Raw genomic sequence first — 21,483 nt, 5'->3', positions numbered from 1 at the left:
AAAATAAAGATCATAATGCAGGGGCGGCTTTTATTAAGGGGCACATGGGCACGTGCCCTCCCAGTGATTTTTATTATCGTATTACATTATAATACTATTTAATTGCATTATGAAATAATAACTTAAAGTGTTTCACATTTTCATTGCTACTAATGTTTTCAGAATGTGTAGTAGTCTACGAAACCCAAGTTTTCTGAACAGGTAATAAAATGGGCTCTCTCTTCTCGTGCCCAGCGATGGACGAGGAAGGGATGGGGGTGTGAGTTGTAGGAAGGCGGAGCTCTTTGCCTCAGACTGTGTGCTTGGGCACTGTATGTGCCGTGCCCACCAAGCCTCTTTAGTTTAGGAACAGTCCAATTAGCTGCGTGCCATTTTTAGGGGTGTTGATACTTGCTGAATAGCAGACGACATTTTACAGCTGAACTTGACATGAAAAACGTTAAATGTAAGTTTACTAATTTACAAGCTCGACTCATTGTATAAATCACGTGTGTATGTATATATAGATATTCATTTGTCACAGTTATGTTGTTAATGCTCCCTGTAAACTTTTATGCTTCCATCGTATCCAAAAAAGAAAGTTTACATTACAATACATGAAGTTGGCAGTTCTCAAAAAGCTTTGTCACTGACAATAGAGAATCTTGGCGGGCGTTTTGCCGCCTTCAGTGCACACTACAGTTTTCAACTGAGTTTCCCCAAGTCTAGTGCTGCGGTAGTAAGAAGGCAGGCAGTTCCGTGATCTGTGAGTACGAACGAGTGAGAATCATCGCATTTCTGTGAATTACACTTAGAATTCCATTTAACTTTCCTCTGGACGTAGCAGTGCTCTCAATTGAGAGAAAGATGGTACATTCTATTCCGAACTTCAACAATAGAGTTATAGAGGTTTTTCTCGCAGAAAGAACCGAAACATGGAGCTCATGTACAAGAATTAGAAAGGTTAGTGCACATAAATTGGTTTTATATGTTTTTAATTTTCAGGGTTCATCATTAAGGTTGTGCCCCACTTGACAGAATGGTCTTCGGCCGCCACTGTCATAATGAGTGAGTGGCGTGCGGCCAATATTGGTGATATAAAAGGAACCAGAAAACAACGGTTTATGTGGAAATAAATAAACTGTTGTGGGAGTGGGTTCTTCATGACATTTCAAAGAACATGCCGATTTCTAAATCTATTCTGCAAAACAAGCCATTGTACTAGCAAAGAAATTACATAAAGCAGAATTCAAAGCTTCTAATGGATGGCTCCTAGTCCAATTAATTAATAATGTGCAGTCATATACAATACAGTATTATAGTATAGTTTTGGATATTAAATTGAATGAGATTAGTAAACTTTAGTAGTGTTTAATGATTAATGAGTGAGTTACGATATTATTTTCATCAAGATGATTCACCAACGGAATAAGCGACAGAAGACTGATTTAATGTGAGTAGTGTTAAACTGAATATTTTGCGACATGCCATTTTGTTTTTCATGTATATGAATGATAAAATATTACTTTTTAATGTAACACCTGAATAATACGGAAACCTGTCCATTACGGAAAAAAAATTAGGACCATGTCACTTCCGTCTTGAACAGGTTTCACTGTATGTTTTCTTATTCTATGAAGTCCAGCTTTCAACTCTACACTGACGTACAGTACGTGTAAGTCAAACAATAATGAGAACACACTGACTACTTACCTACGGTGAATACGAGACCGAAGAGACTGCAGACGACACAGAATATTCTACAACAAAAGAACGAAGAGCTAAATAAATATTTACTGCAATTCAGGAATCCCTAGTCTTCATCTGCTGCCCATTGACCCTCTGGATATTACGAGAATCAAGATTGAGCAAGGACGGAATCGTCCTGTGAGTCTGAGCATAGATCTGAGGGACATGAAGCTGAGAGGCCTGAGCACGTGCCAGGTGAGGAACGTCAGGTAAGTCTGCCCCACGCTCCTCGTACGAGTGGGTCGTGTAAAGAGCTGAGGGGGTCACGAGATATTGACAAAATAATACAACAACGACTTATTAACATACACTTAGGCCCAATTGTATAAAACTCCCTGACTAAAGATCAACTTTGATCGAAGATCGAAAAGTAAACGGAGTTCAGACACTTCTTCTATTGTATAAAACTTTTCTGCGATCAAATTACCTTGGTTCAAATGCAATCTAAGTTCATGTGAAAAGGATTTGGCAACATCGCATAAACATGTGAAATACGTGATGCGCGGACCATGTTATACAGGTTTGTTCAGTGTTGCCAATCTAGCGACTTTAACTCTTTTTCAACAACAATTTCTTTTAACTTTTATATTGCTTAAATAGGGATTTAGTGACCTTTTTAGCACCCCATAGTGACAAAATTTAATCTTTCTTTGTTGATAATGAGAAATCTAGCGACTTTACAACTACTTTTTCGCGACTTTCCGTATTACACTCTGTTGGAGACACTGGTTTTTTTTTTTTTTTTGCAATGTAAATAATGGCGGACAATAAGAAGAAGGTTGACTGTTCTCCAAGTTATCATGTTATGGTGTTTGATACTGCTAAACATAATAAAGCTTTATAAAATGACAATTTTCGTTTAGTAATACAGTTAATTGAACATTTATGAATGTACCTATCATATCCATTAATAATTAATGGTTGTTATAAACATAATATAATTATAGGTTATGTTATTTGATACTGCTGAACACGATAGAGCCTTATAAAATATAAGATTGTTTGTGTATTAAGGCAAGAAATTGAAAGAAATATATATAAATGTACCTAACATATCTATTAATATTAATAATAATGGATATTTTATTTGCACAATCTGTCACTCGTATATTTCAAACAGGAAAGAAATAACTGAACTTGGATCATCTAACTTAATCGGAGAAATTTCTTCGGTCAAAGTTGACTTTAGTTTGAGACAAATTAATCTCAGATTAGACTTTATACAACACAAAATTCCAAGTTCAGCTGAAACAAGGATCAATTTAACCTCTGATCTAAGATTAAATGGTTTATACAATCGGGCCTTACTGTGTTTTCAGACCAGAGTGCTGCATTGGCGTTAAATCGCTCGCTTGAACTCGGTCGAATGTCGCACCCTCGAGTGAGATAAGATCGGTCGTGATACGCTCGTAATAAATAGAAGCACAGTACAAGGTCATCTCACCGACATGTCTTATCTTGTATGGAAGGCGACAGATAAGATACACATATCGATCATCTAGTTCAAAAGTGCGACAACTAAAAAAAAAAAAAACAACAAGTTTTGAGGTAACTTCAGTTGAAATTTTCAAATAAATCACTTAGAAAGGAAGAGAGTTCTGGTTCATAACCACGACAATTAGAAATGAGTCAGTATTCAGGACGAGTATCTCACAATCTTCCAGTTCATTATTAATACATTTCGAAATGTACTAATAATGTATTAGTAAAGTCCATAGTTACAATTACTTCTAAAGCAGTTTATTTAGTTTTTTTTTTCTTTTTGGTTGTAAATATGACTTATCTCAATATTGAATCGGAAAGAGCTCCAAAAGGGGCTTTCAGTAGTATAAATAACTAAAAAATGGCAATTGTTTAATTGTTGCACTTTTGAACTGGACGATCGATATATTTTGCTCACACGGTAAAAACAAGGCTTTATTTTCTGCGTTTATGACAAATGTCTAATGGAACGTACCAAAACAGTAACATGAAGTTATAAATAAAATAGTATGAAAAACTTCGATATACAGTTATTATTGCTAATTAATAATTATTCAACATTTGATTTACCGCATATATAATGTGACAGGTCCATACATAGTGTTCCAAATATATACTGCAACAATGTAGAAACATTTTACAAAATATTATTATAACTTATAGCAATAAATTAATAACAATATTAGTACAGAGATAACGTCACAGAAAAATAATAAAACGAATAATCATGCTGCACAACTGTTACAGACGCAAAGATTCCTACACTAATTATTAGAGATTATTATTATTACCTACTAGAAAACTTGATACGTTTCTTGCATTATCGTGATTGTGTTCTCCGTTTATAATAATTACATTTACATCCAATAACATCTATCAGATAAGGCTAAAACAAAATCACTCCTGTGTGTGGGGGGGGGGGGAACATTTACCTACAACATTTATATTACATTTTAAAGCAAGTTTTGTAGTTTTACTATGGACAGGTTAGTTAAACACTGCAAAGTTTTGAAATGATAAACATCTATGATGTTACTACACAGTTCATCACTGTAACAAGAACCAATGTCTAACGCTCGGCTTATACCATTCGAGGATTTATCGCTCGCGACAATTTTACCTATCATGCATGTGCGCTACCTATCGGATTATGCTATGAACTACTTGGCGCTCGAGCGAAAACTTCCGATGCAGACCTCTGGTTCAGACACATTAACAACACTGAACAAAAAAATAAAAACATTCAGTAGATAGTATACACTAAATTAAAAATATATATTAATGTGACAAATGTACCTGTTTTCAGAAGGTAGCTCACAAATCTGAAATCTGTCCACATCTGTGGAGTAACGGTTAGCGCATCTGACCGCAAAACTAGGTGGCCCGTGTTCGAATCCCGGTCTTGACATGTTACCTGGTTGAGGTTTTTTTTTCCAGAGTTTTTCCTCAACTCAATACGAGCCAATCAGAAGTCTTCCCCCCCCCCCAATCTTGTATAACTATATTTACTCTTAATTCTTAATGCAGAATATAACATGCTTACATAGAACAAAAGAAATGGAATAAAATAATACATAAATATAAAAAAAGAGGAAACAATAATATTAATAAATTTCAGGATCGAATGAGCAGAGTTCGTGTTCGGTCGCAGTTCAGATATAGGGTCTGGGTAGGGAAGAAAACAACAAAACCCATACTTTGATATGAAGTTGAAATACTGTTGTGGTTGGAAAATATGAACAAGTATGAGCTTAAATATTTCAATTTCCTTTAATATATAATGCATGGGAACAATGGTCTATGGGCGTATATAAGAAAATATAACACTCTTTCTCTGTTTCCCAATATGTGGGGTAAACAATGACAACTGTGGGGAAAACGAAAACATATGCTTTACTTGTTTATCTATGACAATAATAGTTTCATTGGTCATATATTTAAACACAATTAATAATGTTTCGCTCTTGCTAGAACCCTTCAAACACTCTTTCTTTGTTTCTCAATATTTGGAGGAAAACAATAACAATATTTTTCTTTGAAATAGTATGATCTTATTTGAAAACTTATACTGATGAAACAAATTAAATTATTAATGTATAGACCACTCTACAATCATATAATCAGTGAAACAGACAAGAACTAACAGTTCACTGATCACAATCTCGCTATCACCAATCTCATCGACGCTAAATAACTTAGTAGTTGATACAGCGTCGTTTAATAACCAAATAAAATAAAATAAAAATGTACAGAAAAGAAATAGATTACAGAACTGCACTATTGCTAGCTTTAAAGTTACGAAAATACAAAAAAGTAAATCTGTTTTTCGGAAGTTCTGGAAACAGTTGAATAGGAACTAACATAAATTTTTACTGAAACACCAGGTTTGATTAAATAATTGAAAAGTAGGCTACAATTGCCTACTAGTATCACAAAATTATAAAACCATATTCCCAATTATCAATGTTATTTATTTTCCGTGGTAATTAATAATAAAGGAAAATCAGCCATTATGATCAAGAATTGCACTCCAATAGTAAATATATATATATATTTAGAAAGCCAAATGTTAATAATGTATGAGTAATTGGAGTAATTGTATGTCCGTATCTCGTCTATGAAATAATCCAACTTGAATCTTGCGTACACTACTTTTAACACTTAAATATAAATTATTGGTTGATTGGCAAACTTACTCGTGTAAGCTACATGTGCTTATGTAATTTAAAACGAGTAAGTTTGCCAATCAACCAATAGTAAAATATATATATATATATTTATTTATTTATTTATTTATTTATTTATTTATTTATTTATTTATTTATTTCTATTTCCCTTGTTTGTTTTGTAATTATATTCTTTATTCTGTAGATTTAAATTTAAATAATAAATAAATAAATAAATTAATTAATTAATTAAATATATATAATATTTAGAAAGCCAAATGTTCATAATGTATGAGTAATTGTATGTCTGTATCTCGTCTATGAAATAATCCATCTTGAATCTTGCGTAAACTACTTTTAACACTTAAATATAAATTATTGGTTGATTGGCAAACTTACTCGTGTTTAATTACATAAGCACATGTGGCTTACAGCTGTTTCGGTGCTTCTTCACACCATCCTCAGAGCCTACTACAGTGTTACAGCACCGAAACAGCTGTAAGTCAATGTGCTTATGTAATTTGATACGAGTAAGTTTGCCAATCAACCAATCATTTATGAAATAATATTCATTTTTTCACAATCTATAGGTACTGACTAACCAAATAAGAAGCGAGAAAAATAGAACGTGAAATGTGCTATTGCGGTCATAGATGTAACCTTGTAACCTTGTAGTAAGATTGTATATCTTTTTATCTTTAGTCATATTACGTAACGATTCTTACATATTCTGCATAATTCCAAATGGGCTCAAGCGACTAGACCTGTATTTTTGTCTATTTGCTGAGAATAAAATAATACCAGCAGTGTGTAAGTTCTGAATAATAAACCGGTGCAAACAATGTTATACATGAAGTAAGTAGGCTAATTGCTTTTTAAAGGGATCGGAAATTATTACTATTATTGTGTGTTTCTTTCAGCGCCGATATACCCAACAAGCATGTCGAAGTAGACGTATTCATTCCACTATTAATTCTTGATTCGAATTACATCATTGATGGGAAATTCCTTGTGCTGCCCGTAACGGGAAAAGGAAAAACCGTAGGAAAAATAGGTGGGTATTTGCATTTAAGAAGTCCACAAGTATATTATATTAAATTAATTCCAATTAATCTTAAGTAACTTCTTCCTAGCAGGCAGTCTGTCGCTAACTAACCATCACAGAATGAGTGACATTGGAAATACCGCTGAAAATATGGCATGAGAATTTTTATAAATATAACAATTATCGATATTGAATAAGAATGTTAATTATTGGGCTAAATTTAATTACATACTCTTTTATATTGCGATGACTTGGATTTATTTACATAGGTTGGATAAAAAGTAATGGCAACACTGCTGTCACGTGACGATGGTGCGTTCGAGAGCTGCCAGCTGTGTGGACATGAACAAGGACTGTTAGATGAGTTAGTGCAGCCAGCGGCGACAGTACTCCATCAATCTACTGCAGTGTGTAGAACGTTCACTTTCATAGGGATAGTGCGAGCGCCCTAAGACCATCCTTACAAAACTAGAGCAACGTTCCTGGATCAAAATTGAAATGGCACGAGGTCATAGTGCACAAGAATGTTTTCAGGGACTGCGTGAAGCATGTGGCGATGCAGCGTTGCCATATCGCACAGTTGCACGACGGGTTAAAGCGTTCCGGGAAAGCCTTGTTGCACCGGTACCAAAGGGAAGGTGACGACTTTCTTGGACGAATCGTCGCTATGGACGAAACCTGGACCCGCTCGTATGAACCAAACTTGAAACGCCAATCAAATGAATGGAAGCATCCCGGTTCTCCTCGTCCAAAGAACCTGCGCCCTACACAAAGTGCTGTGAAGGAGATGTTCATTGAGGCGTATGACATTGATGGGGTAATACTGCACCACGCTGTACCTCCAAGGCAGACGGAAAACGCGGACTACTGGAACATCCACCGTACTCACCCGATGAGTCCATGCGATTACGATCTTTTCACCAAAGTGGAAGAACCACTGCGAGGGACCCGGTACAATACCAGAGATGAACTTATCCGTGCTTTAGGGCGGTCAATACGGAACATCAACAATGAGGGTGAAGTGGTCGTTATTGAGGCCCCACGTTGGAGACCATTTGGGTGGGGGCGTCTCGGTGTTGCGTGAGATTCACTCAGGGTAGCCGAGGTACGGTTGTGGTGTAGGATGATGTCGGGAATAATACCAAGCCGGCTACTTATATAAAAGGCAGTGTAAACTCCAAAACTATAAGTTTATTGTCGTATTCACTTGGTAAACCCTAGAGTATGTATTTCCGGCTGACTAATAATTCAACCGTTGGTCGCACTTCTGCATCGACTCTATGGCAGCTCCAAATAAGCTCTGTCCGATACTATAAATTCAATACTATGCCCAGTGCACTATCATCGACGATCCTAAACGTTGACGAGTAGTCTCGCCGGTGACAACGTTCTATCTATCGAGTCTTCGCCGGAAGGAAGACTATTAAGTCGGGCCGCCGACACGATGAGATGTTGTGATTGTGCCCTGTATGTAGGGCCGCCGACACGATGAGATGTTGTGTTTATCTCCGCTCCCCGTCACCCTTATTTATAAAAACCTATCCTATGCTAAAACTAACTATCCTATTGGTTAAAAACTACGTCACTCAACCGGCCTAAAATCTATTCTCTATTGGTCCAAAGTGACCTCACAAGCTGAACCAAGATCTCTTCTTATTGGGCGCGAAATACGTCATCTCTAAATTTAAACTTTTGGACTTCCCACAACATCTAATTAGTTCGAAGATCTTGGAGAACCCCGTTCTTTGGAAAACCCAAGCTTGGCAGTATCTTTCCCACGGGTCCAGTCTAACTCCGGCTTTTACGCATCGCCGAGTGTCTATATATAATCACGCACAAGGTGGCCCTAAATCTGTCCGATGCTGACAAGTGACGAAACACCTGTGTGGGAAGCTAATTCTAACGAAGTCGCCAGAACATCCCCGCGAATACATGCAATAAAAATATGGAGATATCACTTCGCTAATAAATCGGTCTCTCCCTCTCCTAATTCCTGCTTCAACAAAGATGGACGCGCTGATGGTGTACGACGCCTTCCAAACATTTGGAAAAAGGTAATAAATAAGGGGGGCGACTATATAGAAGGTACGTAAATGTTGTACCTCTGTCAATAAAGCCATGTCAGAAATATCGAACTGTTGCCATTACTTTTTATCCAACCCATGTATTTTTCAATAAATTATAACCAGAATATTCAGTCTTAAAATTATCTTATTATAGGTAGGTACTCACTGTTTTGTGTACTCGAATAGATTGAACTGTTTCTTTATTAGCGGCGATTCCTTGAATAATAATGGAATTACGAGACGCGTCCATAAAGTAACTTTCCCACTCGGCCCACAGCTAGCAAACCATATGTTGCGCGAAGCGCTTGCGTGTACGTGATGGAGTAATATTTTGTGGATATAGGGACTGTTTCTGATTTGTATCAAGTAATACCGCCTTAAAAATGTTCAGTAGATATAAACAAAGATGCTTCATAAAAATACAAGTTGAAAGAGGAAAAATGCAATCCAGTTCTTTACGGCATTACAAGAAGCTTGTGAGAGAGAAGTCCAACCATAACGAACTATTGCAAAACGAGTCAGGACGAAGCATTCGCTTTCAATTAAGAACTGACATCCAAAGAGATTTAGATCGATCAATGAGAGAGAGATTCAGAAATGATACTGTAAATGAAGCCCGTCGTCTTCCAAGGATTTCGCAAGGGACTAACATATTTGAAGTATGTAATGCCAAAAATAACCTAAATAAATGTAGTGTGAAAGAGTAACTACAGTAGCGTGCAAATTAATCCGAACACGACATATTTTTACATTTTCTGTCATTGTTGGCCTCACAGCTGCTCATACCGCTTTAATTGACATCTGTAGTACGTGTAATTCCATTGTTGAAGGTCTGTCGTTATTATTTTTTTTTATAATATGTGGCATTTTGCTTGTCGTTTTGTACTTATAAGCATTTCAGTTGTGTTGAAGACTTAATACTGCAATCCTGTGTACATTCTGTCATCTTCACAAATGGATACAACTCCACGAAAACGGTCTAAAATTATAACATTAGCAGAGAATTCTTCTATGACACAGAGGCAAATTGCTGCAGAATGTCACATCGGTTTGGCTACTGTTAATTCGATCATAAAACGATACAGGGAGACTGGATCCATCACACCCCAGAAAAAAGGAAACTGTGGCCGGAAAAGGAAGACTTCACCTGCAGATGATCGTTTAATTGTCAGGAAAAGTACATTAAATCCTAGACTAACTGCTGTCGACTTAATCCGCGAGTTAATGGCTACCACTGGGGCGAATATTCACGTCACAACAGTGCGGCGTAGGCTTTTGGAAGCTGGACGAAGGGCTCGTAAGCCTATTAAGAAGCAACTGCTAACCCCTGTTATGTGCAAAAAACGCTTAATGTGGGCAAAATTACATCAACACTGGACAGTGAATGACTGGAAGAATGTACTTTTTTCCGAGTGAGTCTCATTTCGAGGTCCACGGCCACCGTGTTTCTTACGTAGGGAAAGGATCCGAAAAAGTAACAGCAGCTCATCTCCAACAATCACCCAAATACCCCCCTAAATAAATAATTAATGCCTGGAGCATTAATACCTATCAACGGAATGAATTCTGACAAGTATATTCACTTATTGGAAACCAGAATCGTACCCCAGCTGCAAAAATCATTTCCGGATGGCAGAGGTGTGTTCCAACAAGACCTGGCACCATGCCATACGTCTCGAAAAACTACAGAATTCTTCAACAAGAAGAATATTCAGGTACTCCCCTGGCCAGGCAACTCACCCGACATCAACCCCATTGAGAACTTGTGGTCAATTTGCAAAAGAAGAATGCAAAAAATGGATTGTTCTACAAAGGAGAAGATGATTTCTGCCCTCATTGGTGTATGGTTTCGCGATGAAAAAATGAAGAATATTTGTGTGAAATTAGTGGAATCCATGCCAAATCGTCTCAGAGCTGTTATTAGGAACAAGGGAGGCCACATAGATTACTGAGGTATGTCTTAGATCCTTTTTTTTTTATCCCGTTTGAGTGTTTTTGCATAAGTAATTATGTTGTTCGGATTAATTTGCACGCTACTGTATGTTGTTATTACGTTTCGAATGCCCTGGTAAATGAATAGGCCTATTTAAATTACGGGAACATCTTTATTGCAGCCGAGGCGGCTTTTCTTCGAAATGAGCAATCTGTGAACCTAACCTTACTGTGCAATCTCAGGTATTCTAACAGCATGTTTGATGGTCATGGTCTAAACGAACTTCTTACATTGGGTCACTTTTCAAGGTTTTGGGTCTCTTAAATACTGAAACCTAAATAATCCATTATAATATAATAATTAGGTCCCTGATGAATGTTAATTCTAACCGTATTGTAATTCAGTCCATCACACTGTATAAAATGTGTTTTTAAATACTTACATGGTGTTACCAGCGAATAGGGATTATAAAGAATGGACACTTCGCGTCGGTACCTTTGATGTAGCCGGACTGATTTCAATGACCTTCAAGCCAGCTAGAGCGTGAGATTCTGCTTTCTCCCTAGAGTTGGCGCTGACATCACACCAGCTAGCAGCCGACACAGCGGAAATATAACACATACAATTAATACATCTAGGTACATTATGTACTCAAATAAAATAAATTGGATCCATAAAATAATAAATCCGTCATTAACTGTAATGCCTAGACTCTAGAGTTCCTTTATAATGAGAGTTGAGACGTTGACCCCAACAACAATTAAAATATGTAATGATTTGATAGCGCTGAAAATGGAAAAAGAAAACTCTTATGAGAAGTGAAACCATATATACCTATATTATATTATATTATATACACATATTAAACGAATTTGATATATAATTTTATAATGTATTATATTATTTAAACGCTGGAACTAAACGCTGGCGCACAGAGAAACAAAACACAGGAAAATTCGCTCAGTGTCCATTCTTTATAATCCCTATTCGCTGGTGTTACTTTCTAAACTTCATATTAACTTTTACTTCACACTAAAATGTGAAGAGTTTTTTAAGGACTCCTCACACCAACGCGAAATATTCGCAGTCGTGGCGGCGACGAATATTTCGCGTATACAGCGGCAACGAAATTCGCAAGTTACCCCACACCGACGCGAAATATTCGCAGCGCTGACGGAGACCAAATTTCGCGTATGCAGAGGAATATCATGTCGTAGCTCCTATGATAGTCAATCAATGGCACTGTTATTTTTATGGTTGGCAGGTCAATGTCTGAGGAAAGCTTGGAAGAAATTTTTAAATCAAAATTGTTTTAAAAACGCGGAGGAAAAAAAGATACTAATTTGGAAGTCATCTGTTGAAAATAGACATTTATATCTTCAGAAGTGGTTAGCGGTAAACTTGTTTATTTTTCACGTTAGATGGGGGATCAAAGCGAATGAAATGTTGAGAAAGAATGGAAATTACTTTTAAAAGTTGCACGCTATTCAAAATCTTTACTGGCTTTCAAGTTACGGCGAGTTAAAGAAAAGAGTATTTTTTACTTGACGAAGAACTCAAGACATCCTCTTGTCTGCTAATACAGAAATCTTTGCTCTGATTTCAAATCTGCTTACAAAATACTTCCATCGCTTAAATTGTTTTAATTACTCGTATATGTTTTGAAATGTAATAATAAATATTAAAATAAATGTAATTAAAATATAAATAATGCAATTAAAAATAAATGTAATCACAATATTGAAATAAATATAGTTACAATATTAAAATAAATGTAACTGAAATATTAGAATACATTTAATTAAATTATTAAAAGAAAAGAATCAAAATGGCGAACGATGTTACCTAGTATTTAGCCTTAGATGTTGTGCTTGCGGTTGCAAACGTTGTCAAAGAACTTAGAGCTCTGGAGGAGAGAACACATAGAAAAAAGAAAGAAGTGTGGGTGAGAAAGTGAAGTCCACGTAGAAAAATAGAGAAGTGCATCAGAAATAAGAAGTTAAAGATATCTGAAAAGATAAATTACCTATGAAACGAATATTCAGAGAATCCCTCATAACATGAATTACCATCGCAGGACATATAAATAATTGAAAATAAAAGATCCTTTATTATTAATAATTTTTTATTCCTACTGAGAGAGATGATATTGGAAGATTCTCGGTCATTTAGCAATTTTCTAGGAATTGATGAGAGTACGTTCAACAAACTCCTAACACGATATAAATCATTTTAGTGCCGTGAAATCAATACATTCACATTTGGAAACAATTATCATACTTTAATTGTCCGCGTTTCTATTACTGTATAATGTAACATAATACGTCTAAACCCCCTCAATAACACATTTTCCATGTTTTTTTTTTCATCATTAGATACAAAAAGAAAACCATACTGACTTTTATTAAACTTTTTAGCAAACTAATACTCCCTTGAATGTATAATGGCTACATTCACTAAAATGCGCTCTCAACGCAGAAAGTATCATAAAATTAATACAGTATTTGCAGTTCTAAATATATGATCGTGCAAAAATAGTATGCAATACACGTGTGTTAAGTGCGTAACAAAATCTCGAAAACAGAAGAGACTCTACTTTGTCTCGTTTTTCTAACTTTTCTTTGATTCTGTTATAATGCGTCCTTCAAGATATGGAAGACAAGAGATGATGCGAAGTCTAAAATCTGGGAGGGGTTTGTCCCACAAGTATGTATTTATTTACACTGCAAGTGGGCAAGCACCAGGTGGCAGTGGTATATACAATATTAACAATACACAGTTAAAATGATAAGCAATACACAATAAAATTTACAATACATAATACAATTTACAACACATATACAATTTTATACACAATACAATAAGAATACACAATACAATTTAACACAATAATAATAGAACATAAAATAAAACACCTAATTTTACAACACAACCTACATAATTATGTATAGGTCCTACATAAGTTTCAATAGTCTTTCACTTTACTCTCATCTCATTCCCTGTAGTGGCACTATGACGCATTTCACTGACACTTTAGCACACATTTCACTGACACTCTGTAACACATTTCATTGACGCTATAAATTATCACTGATCGGAACTGTTCACTGCACTGTAAAACCATAACTTCACTGACTCACCTCGCTTCACTGATACAACAGTTAAAATAAGTCAAATAATTGCATTCTTATGCATACTTATAAACAGAACTACATTTAAACTAAGCATTTCTAGTCTAAGGCCCTCTTACACGCTATTTTTAAATAATTTACAATTCAAACCAAGGAAGTAAACTCGTCAGGCTAGATAAATACATGTCACCTTAAAAAATTAAATGTAAAATGTCACCTTAATTTTAATTTTCACTTGATACACAACTTTTTAAATTATTTTTGAATCTCCTTAAGGAAGGGCAGCCCTCAAAGACCGCTACAGGTAGGTCATTCCAATCATTTATAGTTCTATTTAAAAATGAGAATTTACCTACATCCGTTTTCTGTTTCCTACATTTGATTTTAAAATCATGATCGTTCCTACCATAGTACGTTGGCTTTTCTAACCGAGCCGTTATGTCTACCCATGCTTTCTGATCTAGATGTGCTCTATACAATGATGTTATTCTAGTTTTCCTACGTCTGTTTTCCAAAGTTTCCCATTTAAGTTCTTTTATCGTATCGTTCCCATCTTCTCTTTTACCTTTAACAAATTTAGCTGCCCTATACTGGATTCTTTCTAAGGAATTTATCTGATATATTCTATAGGGATCCCAACACGTAGTTCCGTATTCCATTAACGGTCGCACTAACTTTAGATATGCTATTTCCCTCGATTTGGGGCTAGCCTTTCTCAAGATTCTCATAATAAAGTGAAGTGCCCTCCATGCTTTGCCTGTAACATTATCAACATGCTCTCCCCAAGAAAGTTTGGAGTTTAAATACACTCCTAAATATTTACAACATTGTTCTTGCGGAATTACAACACCACTGAATTCGTAATTAAGACTAGTTTCCTCTCGGGTTTTACAAAATGTTATAGATTTACTTTTAGAACCATTTATTTTCATCCTATGCTTTAACGCCCAGTTGTAAATGTTATTCAAGTCTGTTTGAATAGCATCTACATCTGAATTATTTCTAATCTTTCTATAGATAATGCAGTCGTCTGCAAATAGCCTCACATTTGATGTAATATCCTGGCATAGGTCATTTACGTATATTATAAAGAGTGATGGACCCAGAACGCTGCCCTGTGGCACCCCTGAAGTAGTGACATTCGCGTATAATGAATAAAATTATCCTGTTTATGTGTAAGTGTAAGTGTGAAGCAGTATCTGCTAGGTGTAGATTTTTGATAATTTTTTCGGCGATGTATGAAATGGAGGGGGAAAGGAACTGGCCAACCTACTCCATTATCTCCTGGCCTAGTTGCCTCATAAGTGGTGCCTTCTTGGTATCATTTGTGAGGTTCAGACTTTTCTTCGGAAAATTGACTAAACAACAATCCTATAATGTATCTAATATTTAAAAATTAATTGCAAGTCGTTTATTTAAAAAATATGTAGACAAATATCGCATAATAAAATAAAAATATTAGCTAAGTCCAAAACATTGATTATTTATTACTGATTGAGCTGTAGTGACACCAAACGCGAGTACTAATGTTAGGAGGTACAGCGCGACTCCGTAAGGTTTAATGAAAACAATTAATAGGCCTATTTATGTTTATCGAAACAACTCTTCTGTACTAGCTAATACAAAAGTTCCTAGAGTATTTCATAGGAATAAAATATGAATGAGATTTGTTTTGGCAAAAAAATTGCTATTAAATATAGGCTTACATGTTTGCTTTTAAGAATGAAACCTTTCCTAAACTAAGAAAATTATTAACTTTGAACTATTAAACCTTAGTAAGATGTTAAATGACGCAAAGTTTATATAGGTAGGTTCTCTAGAAATACATTTCTGTACTAAGCAATGCTATGATATTCTGAAGGACTGATAAAAGTCAACAAAAATGCGAATATGAAATCATTACTTATAGACAGGCCGTATGTAGGCTAGAATTTTTCTTTTAAGATATTGTAAACTTTTATTCCAACTCAACAATGTAATTTTATTATCTCAACAATAACTCTTCACTCTCTACAATTTAACTTCACTCCCGTCAACAATGGGATTTGCTCTCCGCACAGCAACACAGCGTTCGTTATTGCACTCCACAAACGACAATGACAATTTACTTGGACTATTACGAACAACAATGAACTGTTAATCTTAAGTAATATTCACAAAACACTATTTACAATACAGAACTGTCAGTTCTCAGTTCACAGCTCGTTTGTCTTGGCTAGTTCTTCTAGCTCAGTCACTCGCGTTCACAGAATCTCGAACCCCAGACCTTCAGAGACGATCCGCTGCACTCGAACTCAGGTCCCTCCAACTGCGGTCCACTGCACTCGAACTCAGGCCTTCGGATGCTGACACAGTTGCGGACGCACACTCAAGTCGAACTCCGGTACACAAGACTGGCTGGCTTGCTCTGTTCACTGCCTGTAACAACGCTGGCTTACTGACTGGCTGAATAAACTGCTCAAGTTCACTCGCGTTTCTTCTTTTATAACTAAACCATAGTTACGAGAAATTTCTGCGGGTATCCAGAGATAGCTCTCTCGAATTATCTGGATATCTCCACTTTGACGGACTTCTGACGATTCGGGAGGGTCCGTCCCACCCTTCACTCCGCACGTAGCAGTTTGCTTCCATCCTCACTTGGCAGGTAGCAGATGCGCGCGCAACCTCCCCTCGCCGCGTTGCCGTAATACACCCCCTCTGCCCTCTCAGCATGCAGATGCTCCCCGTACCAGCGTTTCGTCTGCCGCGCGCCCTGTCGGACACGTGTTCGAACCCCGGTGCAGCTGTCACAATATGTTAAAGATGTGAATAACTTACCACTTTCATTAAATTCCAATTGGATTGCATCTCATATTGCCCTTTTCCCTTACTTACTTGTAATCCTCTAGAATAAATCGTATAAAACTGGATGTTTCCTTACAATTTCTCACAGAACACTATCAAAAACTTCGCGGCGGCAGCGAAAAAAACCGCGCAGGCGGCGAATCTAAATTTCAACGCTGCAGATTCGCAGACGTCCGGCGATACTTTCGCGTCGGTGTGGGCACACTCATATACCGCAATGTACTCTGAGAGAGTAGCAACTTTCCGAAGCGAAACATTCGCCACCGGTGCGAATATTTCGCGTCGGTATAGGGAGGCCTTTAAGAAGACACTTTCGCCACACTACAAAAACTTAAACTATCCTATATCCTCACTAGGGAAAGAAGTTTAGATACCAAAACATTGGCTAGAGATGGCTACAGGTTTAAGAAGTACTGGCTATAGAATGAGGTCAGTTGTTTACTTTACTAATGTGCCTGCAGGTTCGTATGCAAAATGAAGGACGTCGCTGAAGGAATCTCTGTTCATTCGAAGTTTAATGGCTGCGGGTTTTGTATTGTTCACTGCATTATAATAGTTGTTTAGACACAGCACGCCAATTTTCCGTTTAAAAAGTAAACCTTTCATATGGAGTTCAGTTGTGATCTAGCAAAGGTACTGTTAAGATGTATTAAAATGTCGCCAATAACTTTTTCTGTCTCCTGAAACATGAATTGTACTAGGTTTGTTGGTTACATTCTTATTAGTTTAGTTAACTCCCTTAATAACAGTAATCTTTCAGTTGTTACCCTTAACAACATGTTAATCCCTTATTTATCTGTCGTAAAAAATCTTGGCTTCTTTTTTGATAATAATCTAAGTTGGAATTTTCAAGTTAAAGAAACGATAAAAAAAAATCTGTTCCTCCCTTCACTGTTTGAGTCGCTTGAGAAACTTCTTGCCCCAGCAACTAAAACTTACCCTAGTACAAACCCTAGTAATGCCGCACTTCGATTATTGTGACGTTTTGTTAAGTGATCTAAGTTCTGAACTGTCAGTCAAGTTACAGCGAGCTCAGAATATGTGCATCAGATACGTGTGCAACATCCGACGATATGACCACATATCACCATCCTTCGCAAGTCTTTCGTGGCTCAGACTTAAAGAACGTAGAACTTTCCACACTTTGTCTTTACTCTTTCGAATTCTGCACACTTCAACACCAAATTACTTTTCGTCTCGTTTCTCTTATCTATACTCAAACCACGACGTAAATACCAGACCACTTATCTGTGGCACGCTAAGTATACCTCTTCATAGAACATGTTGTTATTCATCATCTTTTACAGTATCCACCTCGCGTCAATGGAATTCCTTGTCACAAAGTATTAGGGGCTGCAAGACAACAAACACCTTTAAAAACAGCTTAAAAGATAACCTTATTAGCATTTCACTCCAATCATACTCATTTAAACTATCACTGACTACATTGTTACTTCTTCCTTCAGACATCATCCTGATAGTGCTGTATTTTCAAAATTGTCTCATAATAATCTCTTTCTATTATCTAATATTATTTGAAATATAGCCTATTAACATTCTATGTATTTTAGCTTAATTCTGCTACACAGTTTATTTCAGTGTTTAATTAATAGTTCATAGTATTTTGTTGTTTAATTCGTAAATAACTCTTGTATACATGTAACTCTCATCTAAATCAAATTGTTGGATTCTTAGTAAGTTCATGCATATGTATATATATATATATATATATATATATATATATATATATACTTTTTGCTGGTTGAGTGGAAGAGAAGACCTTACGGCCTTAACTCTGCCAGCTAAAATAAATCATTATTATTATTATTATTATTATTATTATTATTATTATTATTATAATTATTATTATTATTATTATTATTATTATTATTATTATTCAATACTGTTATTTATCCTGGTTTTTAAATCTAAACAAATGCTAACAACAAACAATTCCTAGTTTAAACTTACAAAATACAATGTTCAATTATATATTTTATGTTGCTATTAAAACCAACGAGAGTTGACGCTAATGAATGTGAAATATTGCCTTGCAGAGAACGCACATATACATGTCAATCTTGAAGCGAAACCCGAAATAAAGAAAGGAAACGAACACTGGAACGTTTTTAGATTTGACTTGACCATCTCGAACATCACCAAGCTGGAAAATGAGTTCGAGAATCTCTTCAATGGAAACCAGGAGCTTGGTGAGTATTACGTGCCGCTATCAACATAATTGTGTCATTTTTACTACTTGCAGGGCAGGTTGACCCAAAATGACATACCCTAACTTTAAGCAGTGATATTTTCAGCCCATAGAATTGGTCGGAAAAGATCATCGTCATCTATGTAATTGTCTGTTAGATAGTCACAGAATGCTCTTACTTTTTCGCAATTAGGCATCTGCGAAATGAAACGATCGATGAGGGAATCGGAATATTTAATTCCAGCAGCTCCTTTTTAACACGGAGGAAATCGGTATAGCTATTTACAATTACTGCTTCGGAGGGAATCGGGAAGAAAAATTAACCGTGGGAGGGAATCGGTATGATATGATGTGTGATGTGTGATGTGTGATGTGTGATGTGATGGTGTGTGATGGTGTGTGATGATGTGTGATGTTGTGTGATGTTGTGTGATAATGTGTGATGATGTGTGATGATGTGTGATGTGTGATGTGATGTGATTACAGTTTGAGAAATTACAATGAAAGAAAAGTACAAAATTCATCCATCTATATTGCCTATAAAGAAACTTTTAGAACAATATAAAGTAATTATATGAACATAGTTTAAGTTAAACCAATGCATGTAGTATTACTCCACAGTAATGGAGTATGCAAGACTGTAAAAAAATGATATGATATGACATGATATGATATATGATATATGATATGATATGATATGATATGATATGATATGATATGATATATGATATATGATATGATATGATATATGATATGATATATGATATGTGATATGATATATGATATGTGATATGATATATGATATGATATATATTTGTTGCCAACATTTACATCCATGTAACGTGGACCTCACAATTTTGTATCCGGTGCCACAATTACATTCATTACAGATATACCTTTTGTAGACGCTCTTATAATTTAACTTTCGACCCCATTTCAATTGATCAGTATTCCCACCTTTAAAACCTAACAACTTAATTTAGATTATTCAAAATTGACACTTTTACGACTCTGTTCTTGATTTTCAGTTCGCTTATATCGAACACACACTGTTTCTAATCATACTTGTTACTGAAACATACTACACCATTGTCCAATATGTTCGTTATTATGCCTGTTTCTTGTATACATTTCATTTTCAGATCTCACTAATTTTCTATATATTAGGCCTATACTTCGCTATCCTAGCTAGCCTCCTCCACCATACTCCTCACCTATTTTCATTACCTCTATAGTCTTATTTAACTTCCTATTACATTCCTCTAATTCATGTTTCAATTTATTTACTAAGTCCTTAGCCGTCTCTTCCTTCGCCGTCTCTGGACCAGAAACATCCACTTCACCATTTTCTGTTACAAACTCGTCATTCTTTTTCTTCACTTCACGTCTCACCATTTCAACTCTTTCACTCACAGAAACAATTTCACTTCTCTGGCACTGACTTTCCTTCCCACTAATCTGGTTAAATCACTTCCCAAATCACTTGAATTTTTACTCGTGTCAGTGAACTTCATTGCCTTTGACGATATAGCCACGGCACATGATAAGGTCACAGGACAGATCTTGCATCCTCTACTTGAGTCTATTTATTGCCCCCACTGGACGAGTCTGAAGTTTCTACTAAATTACATGTTTACGTAACTCTGTGTGTTTCAGCGAAACCCACGATAGCCGCTCTGAACGAGGATTGGAGTCTTCTGTGGGACGAAGTGAGACCAGCAATAGAAATCGCTTTCGGCACAGTTCTCAAGAACGTAGCGAACGTCATTTTTAGTTCCGTTACAGAGAAAGATGTGCTGCCACTGCAATAATCGACGCAGCATTTCTGTAGTAACTTGAAACAATATTAAACAATCACCATCGTCACTACCAATATAGACTAATTTTCTGCCAAGATGTGCAACCTTTAATTTCCTGAATCCTTGTTAGGTTAATGGACTTGCATTATAAATTCAAAACTCCGTACCTATGTACCTAGCACCCGTAGGTAGCCACTTGTGTTTTTCGTTTATTTATTTCTTTTATTGGGTTATTTTACGACGCTGTATCTGCATCTCAGGTTATTTAGCGTCTGAATGAAATGAAGGTGATAATGCCAGTAAAATGAGTCCGGAGTCCAACACCGAAAGTTACCCAGCATTTGCTCGTATTGGGTTGAGGGAAAACCCCGGAAAAAACCTCAACCAGGTAACTTTCCCCGACCGGGAATCGAACCCGGGCCACCTGGTTTCACGGCCAGACTCGCTGACCGTTACTCCACAGGTGTGGACTTTTTTTCGTTTAGTAACCATGCAATTCGTAATCCTGATTTCATATTTATCACTGATTAACTCTTAAGTTATTGAAATTAATAAATAACATCTTTACTATGTTACCATT

At 36.1% G+C, this 21,483-nt stretch overlaps 1 protein-coding gene across 1 annotated transcript in view; it reads left to right on the top strand.

Moving 5' to 3' along the window:
- Positions 1-20,977, top strand: part of LOC138714638 (protein takeout-like) — a 36,287-nt gene extending 15,310 nt beyond the window's left edge. Inside the window, exons 3-6 of the mRNA XM_069846687.1 lie at positions 1,787-1,937; positions 6,797-6,930; positions 18,953-19,105; positions 20,761-20,977. Of these exons, the coding sequence (XP_069702788.1) occupies positions 1,787-1,937; positions 6,797-6,930; positions 18,953-19,105; positions 20,761-20,915 (593 nt within the window). The 3' untranslated portion in view covers positions 20,916-20,977. The remainder of the gene's footprint in view (positions 1-1,786; positions 1,938-6,796; positions 6,931-18,952; positions 19,106-20,760) is intronic.
- The last annotated feature ends 506 nt before the right edge of the window (positions 20,978-21,483 follow it).

Source organism: Periplaneta americana, chromosome 15 (genome assembly GCF_040183065.1).
Source record: "Periplaneta americana isolate PAMFEO1 chromosome 15, P.americana_PAMFEO1_priV1, whole genome shotgun sequence".
NCBI lineage: Eukaryota > Metazoa > Arthropoda > Insecta > Blattodea > Blattidae > Periplaneta > Periplaneta americana.
Note: the sequence above shows the minus strand (reverse complement) of the source record. Positions and strands in the feature narration are given on the sequence as shown.